The sequence below is a fragment of the Arvicanthis niloticus genome, chromosome 1, assembly GCF_011762505.2.
Source record: "Arvicanthis niloticus isolate mArvNil1 chromosome 1, mArvNil1.pat.X, whole genome shotgun sequence".
Taxonomy (NCBI): Eukaryota; Metazoa; Chordata; class Mammalia; order Rodentia; family Muridae; genus Arvicanthis; species Arvicanthis niloticus.
Window position 1 is genome coordinate 56,775,131 of NC_047658.1, and position 22,977 is coordinate 56,798,107.

Sequence of the window (22,977 nt, forward strand, 5' to 3'; positions counted from 1 at the left end):
TTTCTACATTTAATATCATCATCATGTGCATTTTGTCTTAGAGTCTATTTACATGATAGATTTCATTTATTGATTTACATATGTTGAAGCATCCCAGTACCTCTGAGACAAAACTTATTTGATTATGATAGATGATCTTTTTGATGTATACCTACATTCACTTTGCAAATATTTTATTGAGAATTTTTGCATATACGTTCATAAGGAAAATTGGTCTGTAATTTTTTTTGTTGACTCTGTCCTAATTCAAAAAAATTGAGAACTTGTATATTTAAATTGCTTATCTGATCATTATTTAACTCCAGTAATTGGTAATTATCATGAAAATTATCCATTTCTTTTACATTCTTTAGATTGGAGAAATACAGGTTTTTAAAGTATGTTCTCATAATTCTTCAGAATTCTTTGATGTCCAACATTATGTCCTGCTTTTCATTTCTAATTGTGTGGATTTGAATATTCTCTCTCCGACTTTTACTTTGTGATTTAAGGAAGGTTTGTCAATCTATTGATTGCCTCAATAAATGAACTCTTTGATTATTTGTATTCTTTTATTCTGTTTCTATTTCAGTCCCAGGATGGACTATTTTTGTTATTGTTCTAGAGCTTTCAAGTATGCTGTTAAGGTATTAGTATAACATCTCTCTCTCATATATATGTGTGTGTATATTCATTATATATACATATATATGCATAATATAGATTCACATAATATGTATAGCATACATATATCTTTATTGATATATACATATACATCAATACATATATCAAATACACACACACACACACACACACATATATATATATATATGCCTTAAAATGAAAAAGAAATGAAAATGAAAATAAAAACAAACAAAAATAGTTGTGTTGACCAACTATTCCTGGTCTTGGGGCAGGCCCCGGAATATGGTTGATATACCCTGTGACAGTCCACTAGAATTGATTCTTCTCTTTTCCAGCAAAAATCAATTGTAAATACCTCCTTATTTAGAGGTAGGACTTTTTATCTTCTTTCCCTTTTTAGTTCTAAGATCTATTTGCCTTGAACCTGTGTAGGCCTTTTGTATTCTGACAAGATTTGAAATTTTTGTCTTACTGGTCTTTTTCGTTTATTTTTTTATTTTATTTTTTTTTGTCAGAGAGAGTATGCATAAAGTTGGATAGGTAGGAAGGTAACAAGGTTCTGGGAGGATATAAACTGTCAGTATGGCAACCTGTCCTTGTACCTTCTATATACCTAAAATTTTCCTTCCTTTCTTGATTTAAACAATATAAATTACTAATGCTGATATAACTTGTTATTCTTTCTGATGTTTTTGCTTTTTCATTACACTATGTGATTTCTCTTCTTTGTTCAACTCTGAGTAAATGTAATGTTTACTCATGTCAGTGCGGTGTCACACAAAATCTGGTAAACTACAAGAGTATCTCAAAGGCAAACAGAAAAGATGACACTGATAAATACAAAATTGCATATACATTCAAGACATGTAATGAATATGGCCAAGTATGGTGAATTCTATATAAAAAAAGAAATGATAAACATAAAATTCAACACCATGATTATATTTTTTATTCGATATTTTATATATTTACATTTCAGTTGTTATCTCCTTTCCCCATACCCCCCCCCACTAATCCCCTATTTCATCCCTCCTCTTCCTTTTGTGCTTTTATATCATTTAGATTACATGCAAGTATTAAGGTCAGTTTTAGGTTGAGGAACTAGCACTACAAAAACTGCAAATAGTTATATTTGATATAAATAATGCAATTGTTTCAAAGTGCATAGTTACTGATACTACAAATGTTAGTTATTAGTTCTGCATTTATATTTTATAGTTTTCATAAAATGACATTTATTTTAAGTCTAAATAATAAAACTTTATAATACAGAGTGATGACTTTACAAGAAGTGAGAATAGATTAGAACTCATCAGATAGTTGCTACAGTGATCCTCCCAGCCTTTGGTGGCTGAAGAGCATCTAGGCCCCCAGGTGGAGCATACGAGTGATATCCCCGGTGTGTTCCATAATAAGGTGATACATTTTTATATTGAAAGGACAGTGTAGATCTGGAAAGGCTGTATTAGATTTATGATAATTATCTGATACTGTCAAATGTGTCATTTTATTAGACTTCATGTTAATTTTAATACTTACTTGAATTATAAATTTTAGAAATACAGGCTGAAATTATAAAATAAAAATTATCAACTTTTGTTTTTTTGATCCACAAGGATATATATATATTCAGTTCCATATGGATTCTCTCATGTGTGCCTGGGTTACTTCTCTCAGAGTCCTTGCTGCAGCTTGCACTGTGAAGGCTGCAATAGAAATCTGTCTCTTCACTTCGTTCCAGGCCTTAGAAGCATTGACTTTGTTATTAATATCAAAAAGAGCATCATAAATTCCTGGGAATGATTCTCCTGCATACTTGTTGTGGCTGCTTGGAGCATAGATGATATGCCTGTTGATAAAACATATCCCTGTCCATTAATTGCACAAGCAATATACAAGAGAACAAAGGCATTATACATGAACATCATATTCCTGATTTTCTGATTTGTTTTTTGAACTTGAAATGCAATAATATCCAGGGACATTAATACACATAATTTTTGTTTTAATGAATAACTCAAAGTGGTTCAGACTTATAAAAATAACATTAAGGACATTTAACCTGAATGTGCTTAGTAGTTAAAAAGGTGATTTAGATTTTTTGTAGATACTAAAAATAAACTCATGCTGTCTAAGGAGACAATTGGTCAGAGAGGAAAAGTGAAAAACTAATTATTCTTAATCACATTTGCACCAAGTGATGATGTTTATATCATACTCTCTGCTAAGGCATAGTGTGATCATGAAATTGTATGTATAGCCAACCTACTATGCAGCAATATAAACTTTTTTATTCTTTGGAAAAGATGTATTCATAATTTATTTATAGTTAACTTAATTCATCATAAATCATTACAAATCAAATTTTAGTCTTCTTCATGACCTAGGTATATGACTATTTCTGAAGTGAACATGAAACTTCATGTACTGACTCAGGAATAGATTCGTAATGAGTGTTATACCAAACAGCTTAATTCATTATCTTCTTAATTCAACCTCATTCAAGTTTGTAAAGGTTAGTATGTAGTCTCAACATTCCTACTACTGAGACTGTTTAATAAACTACTTCATGCTGTGGTGAACCACAACCATAAAACTATTTTGTGGCTAGTTCATAACTGTAAATTTTGTAATGATCTGAGTCATAATGCAAATATATGATATGCAGAAAATCTAACATGTGACTTCTGTGAAAGTCTTTTGACCCCTAAAGGGGTGACTGACCTACAGTTTGTAAACCACTAGCCTAGCATCATTAAGTCAGATTTTTTATATTTTATTTATTTATTTATTTATTTTTATTGGATATTCTACTTATTTACATTTCAGATGTTATCCACTTTCCTCATTCCTCTACCCCAGGAACTTCCTATTCCATCCCCCCTCCTGCTGCTTCTATGAAGATGTGCCCCCACCCATCCACCCATTTCCCCCTCCCCACCCTCGAATTCCTCCACACTGGTACATCCTGCCTTCCTGGGACGAAGGACCTCCTCTCCTACCAATGCCTGACAAGGCCATCCTTCACTACATATATTCTTTATTAGAATAAAACACAAACCCCCTGGCCCAGTTTCTAGGAGAGCTTTTGTACTCTTTTGAAACTGGTGAGATGAACATCTCTTCTCTACTTCTTTAGTCATCCTAACTCTGAACAGATGGGGCTGAATAAGGTCTGCTTACCCTATTTTAAGGCTTTATCTCCAAATCTCCCACCTTCCACCAATAAACTTGTTCCAAAATCTGTGAGCCACAGTGAAATTTTCACAGCAACAATCCCCTATCAGCATGTTTTCTGTATGACTTTTTTTCTTGCTATGACAGTATACCTTCCAAAATTAACGTAAGGACTGAGGAGTATTTTTCTCTCACAATTTAAGCGTACAGACTACTATGGTGGAAGAGGCATGGCAACAGAAGTGTGAGGAAGCTAAGCATATTGCATTCATGGTTGTACAGCAAAGATATGAATGCTAGGGGTTTATTCCTGGTGGTCTTGTCTTAATGCTACCAACACCTAGTGTGTGAGACCCTAATTTTGTTTAAAATGTTGGCTAAAAATAAATGATCTCACATCCAGGTTTGTTTTTTACTTGATTATAAATGTCATCAAGTTGACTACAAGATTAACCATCAGAGTGTTCAATAATTCAAAATGATTTGAAAGAAAAGGAATAAGACTCTAAGTATCATAGGACTTGATTTCTAGGCACAATACAGAACCCTGTCCCCCCAAAAAAGTGACACAAAACAACTCATATGTACATTAAAATAGAAGTGATGACTTAGAAATAGACCTTCACATTTACAAAGATGTCAAAAACAATATTCATTGAGGGAAAATAAGCCTCTTCAAAAAGTGGTGCTGGGTAAACTAGATAAATGAATACAATTGCATCCCTGTCTCACTGTGTAGAATTAACAGTTTCATAATAAATATAAGACCATATGACTTAAAACTATAATAATGCTATAAAAATAAAGAGAGAACTTTCCAAGATGTAGAATTTGATATAGACAAAGACTTTTGGAAATGGATTCCAATTGCTAACAAATAGTGACAAGAATCATCAAAAGCAATTTAATAAAATTTTAACAGTTCTGGAAAGGAAGGGAACAATCAAATGAAAGAAATGCCAATGAAATTTGAGAAAAATCTTTACTAGTTAAACATCTGCCAGAGCATTTAAATCTAGAATTTACAAATAGCACATTTATTAAATAACCAAACACTGGTACACTTCTCAAAAGACGGACAACAAATTTCCAATAAACATAAAAAAGTGTTCAACCTATGAATAATCAGAAAAATCTCAATCAAAACCAGCTTGGGATTCTTTCTTTCTCCAGTAACTACCAGACAAGAACAAATCCTGGTGACAATGAGAAAACTTACACAATAATAGTTGGGGTGCATTTAGTCTATTTACTATGGGAATCAGTATGAAGGTACCTCAAGAAATCTATGAACACAGCTACCATATGATTCAGCCACACCACTTCTGGATGCATTCCTGAAGAACTCTCTATATATGATAGAGATAACTGCTTAACTGTGCTTATTGTAGCACTATTCATTGAAGGCAAGTTTTGGGACCACCCTAGATATTAGTCAATGAATTAATAGAAAAGGAGGTGGTAAATCTGACCAATGAAATTGTATTCAATTACAAAAAAGAATTAAATTATGCTGTTTGCTAAAAAATAGATGAAACTAGAAATCATCATACTAAATAAAATAAGAAACATGCAGAAGGATAAATACATATTTTCTCTAACTTGCATTTTCTAGAATCCTAAAAGACCCTTGAATATCATATGGGACACAGAGGAATGAAAGAGTATAGTAGGATTGGGACAAGGGAAGACATGCTGAGTGAATGAGACTGAGAAGGAGGACAAAGTACATGTCATGTCCCAAAGAAAACATTTATGTAGAACATAATTCTCTATGTACAGTGAGTTTATTTTTTAAAATAGTTTGAATATAAATCTAAAAAACACTCAAAAAAGAATAAACATACTGTAATATTTTTATACATTGTAAAACAACATTAATTATCTTTCCTTACCTGTAGAAAGGCCTCCCTGGTAAGCCTAAAGGATCAATGAATGCACGTTCCAGATACATCAATTGGTCATTCATAATTCTCAGTAATATGGGGCTAAAAGTGAAATTGATAAAGTTATATCTTTATAAAGATATGAATACTGCTTGACAAAGAAAACATTTACAGTAAAATAAACCTCATTGGTGCATTTTAAAACTTTATACTTTTGATATAGTCTGGAGAATCCTCCCAACTTCCTACCTCCTGAAGTTGCCTGTTTCTATTCTTAGATGAAATGCCCTACAGTGGGGAGAGGGAACTTGTAGAGCCCACCTCCAGCAGAAACACAGAACATCAAAGGAGGGATGGGGTTACTATCCTACATTCAAAATTCTGACACATAATTGTTCCTGTCTGAAAGAACTGCAGGGATGGAAATGGTGAAGAACATGAGGAAAAGAAAGTCCAGCGACAGGCCCAAATTGGGATCGAGCTCAAGGAAAGGCCCCAAGGCCTGACACTATTACTGAGGCTATGGAACATTAACAAAAAGGGACCTATTATGACTGCCTTCTGGAAGACCCAACAAACAGATGAAAGAGTCAGATGCAGATATTTGCACCCAACCAAAGGACAGAAGCTGCTGATCCCTGTGGTTAAATTAGGGAAAAGCCGAAAGAAGCAGAGGAGGATGCAACCCTGTATGAGAACCAGCAGTCTCAATTAACCTGGACCCCCAATATCTCTCAAGACACTGGATCTCCAACCAGGCAGCATACATGAGCTGATATGAGGCCCCAAACACATACACAGCAGTGGACTGCTGGGTGTGGGTTCAGTCAGAAAAGATGCACCTAACCCTCAAGAGTCTGGAGGCCCCAGGGAGTTTAGAGCTCAGATGGGATGGTGGGTGGGGTGGGGACATCCTCATGAAGACAAGGGAGACAAGGAGTAGGTATGGGATATGAAACAGTCAGAGGGTGGACTGAGAGGGGTATAAAATATGTAGTGTAAAAGAAAAAAGAATAAAACAAACAAAAAAGAAAAAATTATACCAATACGAAAACAATAACCAATAAGAAAATCAGTAACAGAGAAATTGAACACGTTCTATTTATATATTTTGAAATATTTGTAATAATAATTCACAAAAAATGAGGTAATGAATTTTAAAAACTCCAAAGGTACCCAAGGAGGACTTCTTCTCAGATGTGAAGGGAAGGGGTAGTGGAGGAGGGTCCTTGTAAGGGGGAGGACTGGAAATTGGAAGGCTGTGTTTCGGATGTAAAATGAATGAATAAATAAACTCATCGGGAAAAAGAATATCAGTAATATTATAGAATAATGTAATGTTGAACAGGTTGTACTTATGAATTTTGAAATATTATAATTATTTTAGTAAAAAATGATGTCCTGATTTCTAAAAAGAGCAAAGGGGGTATGGAAAGTTTGAAGAGACATAAACATAAAGATGATCTAATTATATTATAATCTCAAAAGCTAAAGTAATAAATTAAAAAAAAATGACAGCATATATACTCGCCATGTCAGGATACCCATAAAATATTATTCAATGAAAACAAGAGCTATAAAACAGTAACACGCTGGTGTGAAATGTAATAACAACTTTAATGCATACAGAAATGAGACCTAATTAGCCTGGGTTTATAATTACTGTCAAGATTAGAGATCCTCATCAAAATTGAAATGAGAAACTATTAATTTCTATAAAGTTTATGCAAACTACAAATATTTAACAGGTGACATGGTATAATATTCTTTCTACTAAAGAAGAGTTGTCAAATATATGGTCCTTACTTTATATTTTTATCAGCATTCAAATATCACACAGCAAACCCTCTTACACATTTCAAATTCCTAAGGGACCCTGTGTTGTTAAGGGGGAGGTTGTAATTGTAAATAAAAATGAATCAGTGCAACCAAGAATTCATCAACAAGCCCTGAATAGCTTAACTGAATTTAGTACTTCAATTATGCCATGATACAATTACTAAAAATTATCACTTTAATAAATAGTATTGTTTTATTAATTAGTTTATCTATGTTTTCATTTTATATTATTTTAATTACAACAACATGAAAGAGTCCCTTACTCTTGTTAATGCTTTTATAGTAAGTTTTAAATTTAGAATCACTCTGCACATTATACATGATTATAAATTCATTTTGCAAACTAAGGATCAATTTGCCAGTTTACATTTTTGCAATGAAACAGGGTCAGTATTGTTACATTTTTAAATTCTTCTTATGGTTTGGTTTTACACAGAGTTAATCAATTTGTTCAGCAATTCTACAAATATCGACTTCACAGTATTTCTTCTTCTTCTTCTTCTTTTTTTTTTTTTTTTGTAGAATTTTTACTAGTGTGGACAGGAAGGTCTGTATGTAAACATGTAAACATAAAGACTTCAAGTAGAGGTTGAGAGGCAACCTCCAAATATAAAGGAAACCAGATGGAGAATAACATACAGAGAGTGAAAAGGTAGAAAATGAAACCAAAACATATATGAGCGAACACTAAAATTGCTAAAATGTATCTCAGCATCTGGCAGGAGGAAGGCACTGGCAGCTAGTTGCAAGTCCTGTCATAAATAAAATCTGAGTGACAGGCAATGCTGAACAGGATGCCTTAGAGTGAAGACAGAAATATAAAACAATTTCCCAAGATACTTCAGCAATGCAATTGTGAATTAATGATATTTTACATATATATTTACATATATAATTACATTTAATTATATATTTTGATTGATTGATTGATTTAGGACATACTTGCTTTTGTCTAAGTCTTGCAGTCTCTGATTGAAGTTGGATGCAATATCTGTAAAATTATTGACTGCAGAAAACAGTGAATCTGAAACAGAAATCCAAATTATCAAAAGCTTTAAGAACATAGTTTATAAAGCCAAAACAGGAAGATCACTACAGCCTAGGAGTTTAAAACCAGTCAATGTAAGATTTACAAGCTCATTTCAGTAAAACAAACAAACAAACAAACAAACAAAGCCCCATGGTTTTTAATGGTCTCTATATAATGATGTGGAAAAAATGTAGAAAAGTATTTTAAGATGTCTTTATATATTTTTGAGCATATATGTAATTTAGAACAGTCTTAAGATAAAAGAATATTTAATCTAGAACAATAGAAATAACAATAAGAAACTATTTGAAACACAAGAGTCAATTTGAATGGTAAATTGCAACATACCAAATGATATCATGTAAGCCTTCATCTCTTGTGGATGCTTCATTGAAATATTGTAGATAGTTTCAGCATGCTTCTTCAGAGCTACAGCATAACTTTGACAGTCAAAGGGAAGCACTATAGAATTGGCCAGTTCAAATACCATTGCTCCTCGAACCTGGGCTACAGTGAGGTGATATTTAAATGTTGGATCATAAAATTTTTCTACCACCTCATATGTTTCATAGACACTGTGATAGAGAGGATAGCTGCTGACTTTGTTAGTTTTCTAGGAGAAAAAAAACAACAAAATGCATCTCTTTAAGATAACTTATAATAAGCCCAATAGCATGGTATTTACTGTGGTGTTATTAAGGTGACTTGAACACTGACAGACAGGGATTATGTAAACTTAGATTCTTAGAACTTAGTAGAGGACAACTCTAGGCATGTACAGACAAATACACACATACACATGCTGCAAAAACAAGATGAAAACATTCCTTGGGAAACACCCCAGACAGTTGTCAACCGAAATATCAGAGATGCCGAAGTTTGTTGAGAAGCCAAAGAGAGGAATTTGCAGTGCTTCAGTAGAAAAGCAATCATTTAAAGAGAGAGTTGAGGAATTATTAAACACCAGTGAAGCAATATTACGAGGTCGAACAATGCATCTCTGAAAATCCCACAGAGAAAACTCTGAGAGGCAGCATCCTGACCACTGGGGAAAATAAGCAGGGAGGACCCTATTAGTGAACTTGGGGGCATTTCTAAGGAGAGAGAAATGATGCTCATGAGAGGCCAAATCTTTTAAGTTCAGACTCCATTTTAGAGAATCTGACCTAATTTTGAATGCAGTTAAACTAACAGGCTAGTACCTAGCATTAGTTTCTGAGTTGTCCTCCAACAGAACCCAGTCTCTAGGCTAATCCCCCAAGACCAGCCTACACCTTCAAAAAGACCAGAGTCTCCAGGTTATTCCTTCAACAAACTTGCACCCCCAGTTTACAAGCTCACCCCCCTAGGTAACCACCATCAATGTAGAGGGGAGCAAAAATTAAGTTTATGATATGACTCCCAGCACCAGGCAATAATGTTAAAGGCCACAGTAGCTTTCCAATTAGGTGCTTGCACACTTTCCCCCTGATTGCTGCTTACTTTAATGCCTTGGTCCAATAGACATTCAGGGCTCCCCCACCATCAAAACCATCCTGCATGATGGCTGTGCATGGGACAGGGCTGAGCTAACTCGAATAGAATAAAGACCCTGATATGAGGTGCATTGGATTGTCTCTCGTCTGTTTTTGGGGGGATCACTAACATTTCCCTGGCAAACAGGCACAAGGAAGCTGGATATGGGGAGATCAAGAACTTTTCTCACAATGCACTGCAGACAATGTGCTCTCACTATGTTCTTTCATTACTGATATAAAGAACACTTTAGTATAATTTTGAAGAGACAGAGTATTGGACATTATTAATGATAGATGAGTTTAATTATGAATTCAAAATTGTTTATCAAGGACATTTGGCAATCCCCTGGAATTTGATTGGTTTAGTTTCATATATGTCAAATGTATCTATTCTCATCAAAACCCCCATAAAAACTCATACAACTTTCTACCCCCAAATATCCCTGGCTGGGGTCAAGTAACTTGATCAAGAGAAAAGACATATGAAGATTCACTGCTGTCTGAATATTCCCATCTGACTTAAGGATATAAGCACAATGGGAATTTAGAGTTGGGTCCAATATTTTTCCCGGTGACTATATTATTCCTTTCAATCATTTTGAATGAATTGAATAATCATTTTAATAACTGGGCTGGCTAGTTTTATATCAACTTGGCACAAGGTAGAGTTATCTGAGAGGAGGGACCCTCAATTGAGATAATGCTTCCATAAGATCAGGCTGTAGACCAGCCTGTAGGGGCTTTTATTAATTAGTGATTGATGGAGAAAGTACCAAAATTATTATAGATGGTGCCATCATTGGGCTGGTGATCCTGTGTTCTATAATAAACCAGGCTGAAAAAGTCACAGTAAGCAAGCCAGCAAGCAGCATTTCTCCATGCATTCTGCATCAGCTCTGTGCCTATAGGATTGTTCCCTGACTTCCTGTGATAATAACCAGTGACATGGAAGTGTGATCTTAATAAATCTTTTGTTCCCAAGCTGCTTTAGTCATGGTGTGTCATCACAGCATCGATAAACCTAAGTAAGACAATAACTATTGCTTTTTTCTTTAATAACATATATCTAAAAATAAAAGTATATGTATAAGATATTACTTACAAATTAAACACTAAAATTAAATTAAAATTAGAATGAAATTAAAAAGAAAAACCTCACTATAAAAGAGAAAACAGGGGTGTTTTAGACATAAGAACATAAATTGCTAGCAAGAAGCTTTCACAGAACTAATTCAGATTTTATAAAGTATACATTTTTAAACTTACTAAAGATTTATCAATCACTAAATAAAAGAAATAAAAATGCTTTATGGTTTTGTTTCTTTACATTAAGTTTTATTTAGTGATCTGCTGTTTGATGATCTCAGCTACAATAAAGACAAAAGTCCAACTATTGTCATGTCTTGCTGGTTTTGATGTATTTGGAGTGAAAGTGAGGAAAGATGAGCCCAACACAATCGTCAGGAACTTAAATGATGAAGTGAATATTGAGTCAACGAATCAATAAAACAGAGTACATATAAGACAGTGTTTCTCAACCTTTCTAATGCTGCAATTCTTTAATAGAGTCTTTCATAAAACTATTTTTGTTGCTACTTTATAACTGTAACTTTGCTATTGTTATGTATCATTATATAACTATCTGATAAAAAAGAATAGCTGATATGTGACCCCTTTAAAAGGGTCGTTTGACCCACAAGTAGTCAGGTCACACAGGCTGAGAACTGATGAGTCAAGGGAAATCATTGTGCACAGGTCTGCAGAAAGCAGTATGAGTGTAACTTGAATGTGAATACAGGCTCAGGGTAACAAAGGCAGGACAACCAATCAATGAGACATCTCTATGAGGCATTCCAGTTCTCCACTTCTAATGCTTCAGGTACTTCTTATGGTAAAACTTATTAATTTAGTTAAAATATACCCATATTTGACCTGTAAGGATTCTCTAATTTAGACTTACCCAATTTTTAGTATATCGGGCTCTGCCTGAAGCAATTCCAAGTCTTTGGAAAAACACTTCAAAATCATTGCCAGACCCCAGCTTGCTAATTCTGAGAGAAAAAAAAAATTAGTATGATCAGTTCATTCTATAAAGATCAAAGGTCAATTACTAAATTCTAATCATACTATTTCAAATGTGAGAGCATTAGACAAACAGTTGAAATAAGATATTTTCTCTGGTAGTGAAAAATGTACTTCCTTTTCAATACCATTCTATGGAGGGGCACTTTAATAAATCACAATTTATTTAAAGATTTCAGAGGTTGGAAAATACTTTTGCTCAAAATATTTGTTTTATCTCTGACTGTTGTATAAACTAGTGAATGGAAACAGCCATTTTCAAATTAGGATATAAATTCAGTCAATTTCACACTGTAGAACTCTACCTCTACAAACTATTGAGATATTTATTTTCCTTCTCTTGTATGTAAAGATACAACCACTAAGTCATAGTTACAATAATATCAGAGTAGGAAAAATGTTTGTTAAATGCATGGCATTCAGAAAAAGGAATAGGTATAGATTGATGTGACAAATGTTTGACAGGAATTGTGTTCCATTTTCTCTATTGGGACATTTACATGTACTATGTACAAATGTCAGGTATCCTAAAAGACACCATAGTTCTTCCTTTCCTTTAAAAAAAAATTACTTATTTCTCACAGAACAATTTGAAGGGCCCTTTACATTAGAAGCTTGGCTGTCAAGGCTGCTGAAACAGGAACAAAAAACAGCTTAATAACTTATAGAGTGCAGGCCACCAGTTAGTACTTAATAGATGGGTGTTTTTCAGAAAGTCAGAGACCCAAGTACTAAGTGTCCTGAGTATTTGATGCTGTTTCGAGCATCTCTCTTCTTGTTGTTCTTGTGGTCTTCATGTCCTTCATAATCTATGTGCTGGGTGAAGAGTCTAAGGGGGCTCCAGCTGTCCACTGGGCCATATCACTGGCGGTCAAAGTAATAGTGCTTGATGATTTTTCAAGCATTGCTTCTGGAACACATAAATGATTGAATCATCATCCTTGGAAAGAACTTGGAAATGCAGATTGTTAGCAGTGACCACCACCCTTAGAAAGAATTTTGAGAAGATTATTAAGATGTTTTTGTCAATGGCTCTGATGTAAAAAATCTTACAAAACAAACTGAAGTTCAGAAAGGCACACTCTTAATAGTTGAGCTAGGGAATTTTTAAGCTCAGGGAATAAGAACAATGGCAGCTCAAATAGCACTGGCTTAGATGACTTTTGCTTAAGCTAGGCTAGTGATCAAGGTGATAATTTCTTATTCCCATTTTTGTCCTCAGCTTCTTGATAAGGTTTAATAAAAACTATTAATGAGTAGTTATGCACCTTGAAGATTTAAAATAGAAATGACTGTTTTTAAATAAAAATTTACATATGTGATTTTTAAAATTTTTATATGATTCCTTTTTAAGATAATTACTAAGATTCTTTCTTTGTAACCAGAAATTGTAGCCTGCCAGTGGAGACAACTTGCTAAGAAAATTACCTTGCTTTCTTAAATTTATGTTAATTCTTAACAAGTTGCTTAGTTATAAATGTATGTACGTTCTTGGGAATGATTTGCTATTTATTCACTTGCAATACATTAAATATTTTTTAATGTAAAGGTACTGAGGAACATACATTTTGAAAATAATCATTCACTAAAAGAAAACTAGAATATAGCTGCATTATTGTTTTTATGCTCCTTGAAAGATTTTGCTGGGATGTATAAGCTATAGGGGAAAAAAAATTCTTAGAACTAGCTGAAGCTTGCTTCCTCTATTGAGTGTTCATGTGTGTGTGTGTGCGCGCGCGCGTGCGCATATGCATGTGCGTGCACTTGGGGAAGAGGATGAGGAGGAGGAGAGACAGAGAGAGAGAAAGAGAGAAAGAGAGAGAGAGAGAGAGAGAGAGAGAGAGAGAGAGAGAGAGAGAGAGAGACTATCTTTTTTATTTTCTTCTTCATTGAGCCACAAAGGATTTTTCTTGCTTCCTCTGAAGGAATTTTTTATTCGGGTCTTTAGCTTTAGCCAAGTCCTCAAGGAGATAGTTTTGCAGATCCTAATCAATCGCTTGTTCTACTTCTCACCTCAGTTTACAGTAAATGCCAAATTTGTTCTTTGACACTTGGACGCTGCCTGTTGCATATAGCTTGCTCAAAAATAAATTTTGAAACCCTCAGATATAATTTCAAAACATGGGATAATATTTTATTTTAAACAAAGTATTTTATTTTAAAGGCAAATAGTTCTTTGTCAGATGTTAGAGTATTTTGAAAGTTACTTCTTATAAAAATAATGAAACAAATATACTCTTTTATATCCAAAACATTCACTCAGTGACCCAACTTGGTAGAATGGCTGGGTTGTTGGTTGCTGTACCTGGGCATTCCAATGAAGTCAGGTGAAGGACTCCTTTGTGTCCAACTGTCAAAAAGAGATTTGCCTTCAAAGCCTTCATCCGGGCTTTGCAACTATACAAATTATAAACAAGAAAATACTCACAAATCCAACGCATAAACTTAAATGTCTATTAATAAGAAAATGAAGAGTTACACTACATTTTAGCAAAATAAGCGACACAATCTTTATATTAGAAGTTGTTGCGAATTATGTGGCTTCTGTGTGGTGCTTCCTTGGTATACTCTTGGCTTTGGGATCGATAAAAAGCAAAGGTATTAGAGAGTTACAATAAAAAGTTCTGAAAAGAAAATGTTTGTTTATGTGTAGTTGTAAGTGGGAAGATATGGTGCGTATAGAAAATAATTGAACAAATTTGCAAATCTTTGTCTGTCCAGAAGCAATCACAGGCCGATTTTACCAGATCAAAGAAAGCTATTCTCAAAACCATATACTTTTCCCACTAAAGAAAATATTCCTTTACTACTGCCTTTTATTGGTAGGACTACAGAAGTCTTACATGATACATTATGAAGTCATTATATAACATACATAAGGGAATGTAATGATTTTTAAAAATTTGATTGCTTTTGTAATTGTGCTAAACACCATGGTTTAAAATCATTGTCTTGTTTTATGGGTGAAAAGAAAAAGAAGTAAAACAAACCAATATTATTGAATTTTAGAATTAGAATATATGGAGTTGTACCAGGAGTATTTAGTAAGTTGAGTATCACTGAGTTTCCATAGTTGGTTCCATAGTTATTTAGGAAGAATCTTTAGAATGTTTATACTTAATAACTGTCAAGTGTAATAGTTATCAACAAGCTTAATTTAAAAATTTATTGAACACTTACACTATATATCAGTTTGTATACAAAAATGTAGAGGTCCACATACTATATATCATAATAAATATATCCATTAATAATTATATGCACCCAAGCTAGATTTACCTAGTATGAGAAGAAAATTAGAATACCTATCTGTATCTTAACCTATAAAACATGAATAAAGAAACAAAACTATTTTACACACATTTATAAACTCACATAAGAAACATAAATTTAAAAGTATAATACTAAATTATTTAAATTATCTGTCCTTCAAATAAACATATTTAAATAATTGCAAAAACTCTCTCTAAACAAAGATAGAAAGAATGAAGGAAAGAAACAAAAAGAAACAAAGAAAAAAGAAACAAACAACAAAACAAAGAAAAGTTTTATGAATTACATATATTAAGACTAACCCAGCAGTGATTTTACAGCTGTAGCAGAAGATCACTAATTCAGGAGATGAACAAAACAGTCAAGCTTCCTCATAATTTGCCTTAAATAATTGAGCAGTGAGATTTCTCTGAAACACTAGTTTTGAAGCATTTAGGTTTCACATGCTACATAGTAACTGATAAATCTGCATTTAAATAACTAGATGCTAAATCTAATTCATATATTTCTTATACTTGTAAAAGGAATCATATCACCTGATTTAATTCTATGTTTAATACAAAAAGATTTATTCATAATTTCTATGCGAAACAATTGTGATTTTTATAGAAATGCATTTGAATTGGTTCAATGATCAGGTTTTGTGGCTTGTTTTTTTTTTTTTTTTTTTTTTTTTTTTTTTGCAGTAATTTCTAGGTCAGTCTCAAAAGTCTGTCATGCAGCTAGAATGATGGTACATTCCTACAACTCTCATAATGTGGAGACTGACACAGGAAGATCTGCATCTCACGTCCAGATAGATCATGACTATCTATCAAAACCCTCTCTTAAAGAGCCTTTCACATATAAGTGTAGGTGGTGCCTCCAACCAGCTTCAGTATCTGTTGCTGCTAAGAGAGCTAGAAGGAAGGTCAAGCCCTTGTAATAGAGCCAAAGGTTGGAGTACTAGCAAAAATTAAGAAGGGATCATCTAATTTTTGTCCACAAATGGGTGCATTTTCATTTAAGTCATTCAGTCATTCTTACATCATGAGTTAGCTAATTTTACCATACAAGTGGGCATTAAAAAGTTAGTAAAGGAATTAAGCAGTAGTTCCAGCTACTATGTGATTCCAGTGGCTGCTTTGTAAGGTCTCTTTCTTCATTTTCAAAGTAGACAGAATGCACCCTATATGCTAAATCACAGAGGTGGGGGAGATGGCATATAGTACATGGAGAAATAGTTTGTTAGCTGTGAAAGTTCAGGAAAAAATATTTTTATGAGAAAAGAAAGTTAGCTATAAACAGTATAAATATTTAAAATAATATGTGTTTTTCACATCACTCAAGACCTGGACCCGTGAGCCCTCCAATTCTGGATTGTAGTTCATTCCAGATACAGTCAAGATGACAAAATTGCATCCAAAATATTATTTGCAGAATTTTGCAAAGATTTTTCCATCTCTTTACCTCTTTTGTGATGTTGTACACTAAACTGTGCATCAGTGGTGTGCAATCAACTCTTAGAGTGTAGTTTCCTGAAACAGAAAGGATTGGCTGGTTTATTTGTTTTATTTATGTTATTAATTTATTCAAAGACCATTGGTAAACTCTACATAGAATTATTCTTTCCAAAGTGAACTTAATAAAAAGCCCTCTAATGTTCTCAATCTTAAGCTATAAAACCAAACTTTTATGACATTGACCGCTGAATCTTATCCTGAAGATTAGGGAAAAAGCTCAATGGGCCATCTCTCCAAATCTTTACTTCTTATTCTACCCAAGAGCTTTTCCTTAAGCCTCTTTCAAATACTGTTCCCTCAGCTTGAATCAGTGTTCTACATCCTATCTGTATGACTTCTTCACCTTTTGGGTTCATGTTAAATTTTCAGAGGGATCTCATTGACTCCTGGATGTAACAGTACACATGGCTTCCACTCCATAGATTCTATTCTCTTTTCTTGTCCTTGGTCTGTTTTTCACATCACTCAAGATCTGGACCCATGAGCCTTCCAATTCTGGATTGTAGTTCATTCCAGATATAGTCAAGATGACAACTAGGATTAGCCATTACATATGCTCATGACATAAGGTTATTTCCAGGATCTTTTATTCACCATATGAACGTTCACAGGACAGAAACACACCGCAATTCAATGAGGACACATCTTTTTGAGAGGACATTAAGGGTGATCTGAGTAAACCTACTAATTTTTTTCAATTTTACAAATTTTATTGTTTACAAAAGACTTGTAAATAAATAAAATTATCACCTTAGTTTTTGTTATGTATATGTTAATATTTTAACATAAATTTATAAATATGTGTTTTATTATATCCCTTGAGAAATGAACATTTAAACAAAGAATGGAATATAAATTGAAGGTTATATATCTCAATCACATTGAAGCTATCTTTACTTGTTTTTAATCCTAAAATTTATGGTCCAGTTCCAGATATGGCATAATTATCTAAGCCCAGTGATGTGCTAAAATGCTGGACAAATCAAAGGTTGAAAATTATCAATAACAATAACATCATTTAGCTATACCTCCAGCTCCCAAATCATATTATTTAAAATGGTCACTTTTTACCACATATAAAATGTGTGTGTGTGTGTGTGTGTGTGTGTGTGTGTATACCATGTACACATGGAAGTCAAAATACAAGTTTTTGGAGTCAGTTCTCACAGTTCATCTTTAAATAGGTTCCTAGGATATATCTGAGTTTTCCAGGATTCTCTCAAATTGCCTTTGATGGGTTATACATTTCACCAGTTCCTATAGATAAATGTCATATATGTCATTCAAAAACAAAAGATTCTTCAAGTTTGTAAATAAGAAACCCAACAGGTAATTATAACCATATTTAAGAGAATCTTGTAGAGGAGGTATGTTAATGAATGTAGTCTTCCTGAATTAGCAGTGATGTACAGCAGAGGAAATGTCTCTTAAGTACTCATGAAGTCAGCCCTGAATCAAAGGAAAAGATGGAAAAACAATCATAAGTATCTTAACTTCATCTTACTGGGCTTCATTCTGTGCTAGGATGAAATTCTTTGACTAAATTGTTACCTCTAGAATAATCATGATTCTCTAATGAGGCCAAAAATATTTACCTTCTATGGAAGAATCAGCATTAATATAAGCCACACCACGTTCTTGTAGGAGTCTTGAATGTTCCTATAACAAGAAATTTAATAAACTATAAGCTTAAATTTAACATCCACCCAAGGTACATTTGCCATTCTTTAATGTAGATATTTGAATGAAATTGCATCATAATTCCCATAAGTTTAGCATATAAAGTCTCAAAAAATTTGATGATGAGAAACAAAAGCACATTGTTCTACACTACATTTGCAAGGATGAACAGTTCAGACTCAGAAGATGAAAGGGAATAGGGAATTTAAACATGCAGAAGCGTCAATCACATTTTTATGAACATATTTTTATGAGATTTTCAAGTAAAAATAAACATTTACAAATCCTGTCATAATGTAAGCAGAAATGATTTTCTTGATTTACAGGAAATGAGCAATTTACTGGTCAGAAAATGTACAAAGAAAACCTGACCTTGGGGACAATTTTCCTTGTAGGATATTACCACCTACTGGTAATTATAGCAGATTGCACATTTTTTAGAACTAAGAGGGATAGCAAAGATCCCTAGAACATTTTGATCACCAATACACTGAATTTTCTAAGAATTTTGATTGTAAGGAAAAAATCAGGAAAATATCTGAATGATAAAAAAATATTGATCACTGTAGAGTTACTCAAGGGGCTGAGGCAGTAGAATTGTAGGAGTTGCAGGGCAGTTTGAGCTAAATAAAGATACTGTCTGAAAATAATGATAATAATAGCAAATATAATAATAATAATAATAATAATAATAATAATAATTCTAAATTACAAATTACTTTCTGAAATATTTATGGATTTTCCTGCCATGAGGATGAGACTTTGCTGTGGAAGAAAACTTCATCTTGATCAACAATAATATGGCAGCTATTTGGAAAAACCTGTACTATCTATGTTTATCAGGAATGACATGAGCATTAACAGCATTGTAGGAAGCTGATGAAACAGATATCAAAACTCCATACGTTTATTTCTCTGTCACACCAAACTGATATACATTTGAATCGAGTTACTATTCAGGTCGCCTCATAAATATTCCTTCTGCATCACATTCTGCTGTATATAACAGTGATGACACCACTGAGATAAATAAGTACACATCAGGCCTTACTCTGGAATCTTAAGGCTCAATGTGACTGGTACTTGGAGTTGATTTGGGTGGTATGTAAGAATCATATTGGAAATTGACATGTTTTGAGTTGTGTCCTCTCTCACCTTCCTTGTGTGTACATCTGGGCTTCTCCTTCAGTTCTGAGGACATTTGAGGGACTCCAGTAGTATCCTGCTTCCCATTTGAAGACTGTGGGTCCCAGGAATAACCAGCTTGAAACCAGACCCCAACAATCCCTTCCCAGTAGGGTCTGCCAGGGGCACAGCCTAAAGAGATGAGTTGCTTATGGTTCCCTGACCTCCATTGTCTAGTTCTAGGTTTGACTTTCAGTTTTGAGGAGACTTGCAGAAACCCAAGAGCATGCTGCTTCACTGTGGTGGTCTATGAGGGCCCCTCAAGATCTACCAGCTTGGAACATTGTCTCATAAATCCCTTGCCAGAGGGGTCCACCTGAGGCACAGCTAGCACAGTCAGGTAACCTGACTTCCCACAGCTCCCCTGTGCCATCAGTATAATGCAGCCATCACCAGGGAAAATCAGATGCCTAAAGGACAATATAAAAACACAATCAAGACTCAGGGAAATATGATACCACCAGAGGCCAACTATCCTACTACAGCAAACTCTGAATATCCTAAAAAAGTGAAGCACAGGAAGATAATTTTAAATCAAATGTTATAAGAATGATGGATACCTTTAAAGCTGAAATAAATAATTTAATGAAGAAATACAAGAAGATATATTAAAACCAGTAGAGGCAGAAAGCAAATAAATATAAAGAAATACAGGGAAAATATAATCAAATGGGTGAAGGCTATGAATAAAACTATCTAAGACCTGAAAAGAGAAATAAAAGATGGAAAATCTAGAAAAGAGAACAGAAATTACAGACACCAACAGAATAATAAAGATGCAAGAGAGATCTCAGACATATAAGATATGATGGAAGAAATACACATGTTGTTCAAAGAAAATGCAAGATCTAAAAAGATCATAACACAAAATTATGAGAAACTTGGGATACTATGATAATACCAAGCCTAAGAACAATAGGAATAGGAGAAGATTCCCAGCTCAAAAGTCCAGAAAACATCTTCAACAAATCATAGAAGACATTTTTCCTAATGTAAAGGAAGTCACGCCTATAAATGTACAAGAAGCTTACAGAACACCAAAGAGATTAGAAAAGAAAAAAAATCTTACCACCACATAATAATCAAAACATTAAATGTGCAGTAAAAAGAAAGAATACTTAAAGCTGTAAGGGAAAAAAGCCAAGTAACACATAAAGGCAGCTCTATCATAATTACACTGTACTTATCAATAGAGACTCTGAAATGTAGAAGGGCCTGGGCAGATGTCCAAAACACTATCAGAGCCCACAGATGTCAATCCAGACTACTCCACTCAACAAAACATCCAATCACCATAGATGTAGAAACCAAAATATTCCATGACAAAACCAAATTTAAACAATATCCTTCAAACAACGCAGCACTACAGAGGATACTAGAAAGAAAACCCCAAATCAACGAGGCTAACTACACTCAATAAAACACAAGAAATAAATAATTTCACACCATTAAAACCAACAGAATTAAAACACACACACATACACACACACACACACGACCAACACCAACATCGTAATAGCAGGAAGTAACAATTATTGACTATTAATATCTCTCAACATTGATGGACTCAATTCCCCACTAAAAAGACACAGGCTAACAGAATGGACTTCTAAAGAGATTGCATCATTGTACTGTAAACAAAAAACACATTTCAGCAACAAAAATAAATATTACCTCAGAGTAAACTGCTTAAAAAAGTTTTCCAAGTAAATAGACACAAGGATCAAGAGATTTTCAACCAAAAGTAATCAAAAAATATGGAGAAGGACAATTTATACACATTAAAGGAAAAGTCTACGAAGAGGACATCTCAATTCTTGACATCTATGCCTCTAAAGCTTTAATCACACATTGAATCTCACATGTTAATAGTCATAGATTTTAATACCCCACTTTCAACAACTGACAGGTCATCTAGACAGAAACTAAATAGAGAAATAATGAAACCAACAGAGGTTATAATTCAAATATACCTAACAAGTGTATAAAGAACAAGTACTCCAAACACAAAAGAATAGACCTTCTTTTCAGCACCAATGGAACCTTCTCCAAAATTGAGCATATAATTTGTCATAAAACAAGCCTTAACAGATAAAAGAAAATTGAAATAACCCTTTGCGTCTTGCCAGATCATTATGGGTTAAAGTTGGGTTCAACAAAAACAGAAATTATTGGGGATTTGTTTTAACGCTTTGTCTTAATTTGGCTTCCAAAAGGTGCACTTCCAGATACTGAGGGTCCCTGCCCCCATCTGGCCTTTATTGGTAATAAAGAACTGCAGTAAGCCAATGACTGGGCAGGGAGACTAAGGTGGAACTTATAGATTACATAAGCAAGGGAACCTAGAGGGGAAAAGAAGAGACAGAATCATCATGATGGGGGAGCAGTGAGATTAGTGTTAAAGGCCCACTGACATGTAAGAATCCAGGAAAGCAGCCCCAGGAGCTACTCCCCCACTTGGGTTTGGTAAACCAAGAATAAAAAACTAGATTTAGAAAATGTTAACCCAGGAATAGTGGAGGTGAGTGTGCTAGCTGTGAGGAGGTTTAGAAGTACCCAGACATTGAGCTAATTAGGCATATTAAAAATTAACCTGATGTGTGTGTGTGTGTGTGTTTCATTCTCGAATCCAGAGAGCTGGCGAGTGGCTAGAATTAACAATTCACCACTATAAGAAACAACAGAAGGTCCACATACTCATGCAAACTGAACTCTCTTCTCACTGAATCAGGGAAAAAATAAAAAAAGAAACTACAGACTTTCTAGAATTTAGCAAAAACAGTTAGGACAACATTCCCAAACTTTTGGTACACTATGGTACCAGTGCGAAGAGGAAAGTTCATAGCACTAAAAGGTTTTCATAAAGAAATTGGAGAGTTCTTATACTAGCAAATTAAAAGTACACCTGAAAACTCTGTGAAAAAAACCAGAAGCAAACCCACTCAAGAGGAGTAGATGACAGGTAATAATCAAACTTAGGGCTAAAAAAAAAAATCAATTAGAAACAAAGAGAACAACACAAAGAATCAAAAAAACCAAAAGCTGGTTCTTTGGAAAAATCAACAAGATAGACAATTCCTTAGCCAAACTAACAAATGCAGAGATACAATATGCAAATTAAAAATAAGTATCAGAAATGAAAAGAGATACACAAGCATAGGAACTGAGGAAATTCAAAGAAT

General features: G+C 33.9%; 1 protein-coding gene across 1 annotated transcript in view; it reads right to left on the reverse strand.

Moving 5' to 3' along the window:
* Positions 1–1,604: 1,604 nt before the first annotated feature.
* The window catches only part of Folh1 (folate hydrolase 1), a 71,504-nt gene continuing 50,131 nt past the window's right edge, over positions 1,605–22,977 (reverse strand). The window contains exons 12-19 of the mRNA XM_034506114.2: positions 18,526–18,589; positions 16,878–16,945; positions 14,461–14,552; positions 12,034–12,124; positions 8,905–9,169; positions 8,469–8,550; positions 5,697–5,789; positions 1,605–2,473 (exon numbers count right to left, since the gene is read on the reverse strand). Of these exons, the coding sequence (XP_034362005.1) occupies positions 2,254–2,473; positions 5,697–5,789; positions 8,469–8,550; positions 8,905–9,169; positions 12,034–12,124; positions 14,461–14,552; positions 16,878–16,945; positions 18,526–18,589 (975 nt within the window). The 3' untranslated portion in view covers positions 1,605–2,253. The remainder of the gene's footprint in view (positions 2,474–5,696; positions 5,790–8,468; positions 8,551–8,904; positions 9,170–12,033; positions 12,125–14,460; positions 14,553–16,877; positions 16,946–18,525; positions 18,590–22,977) is intronic.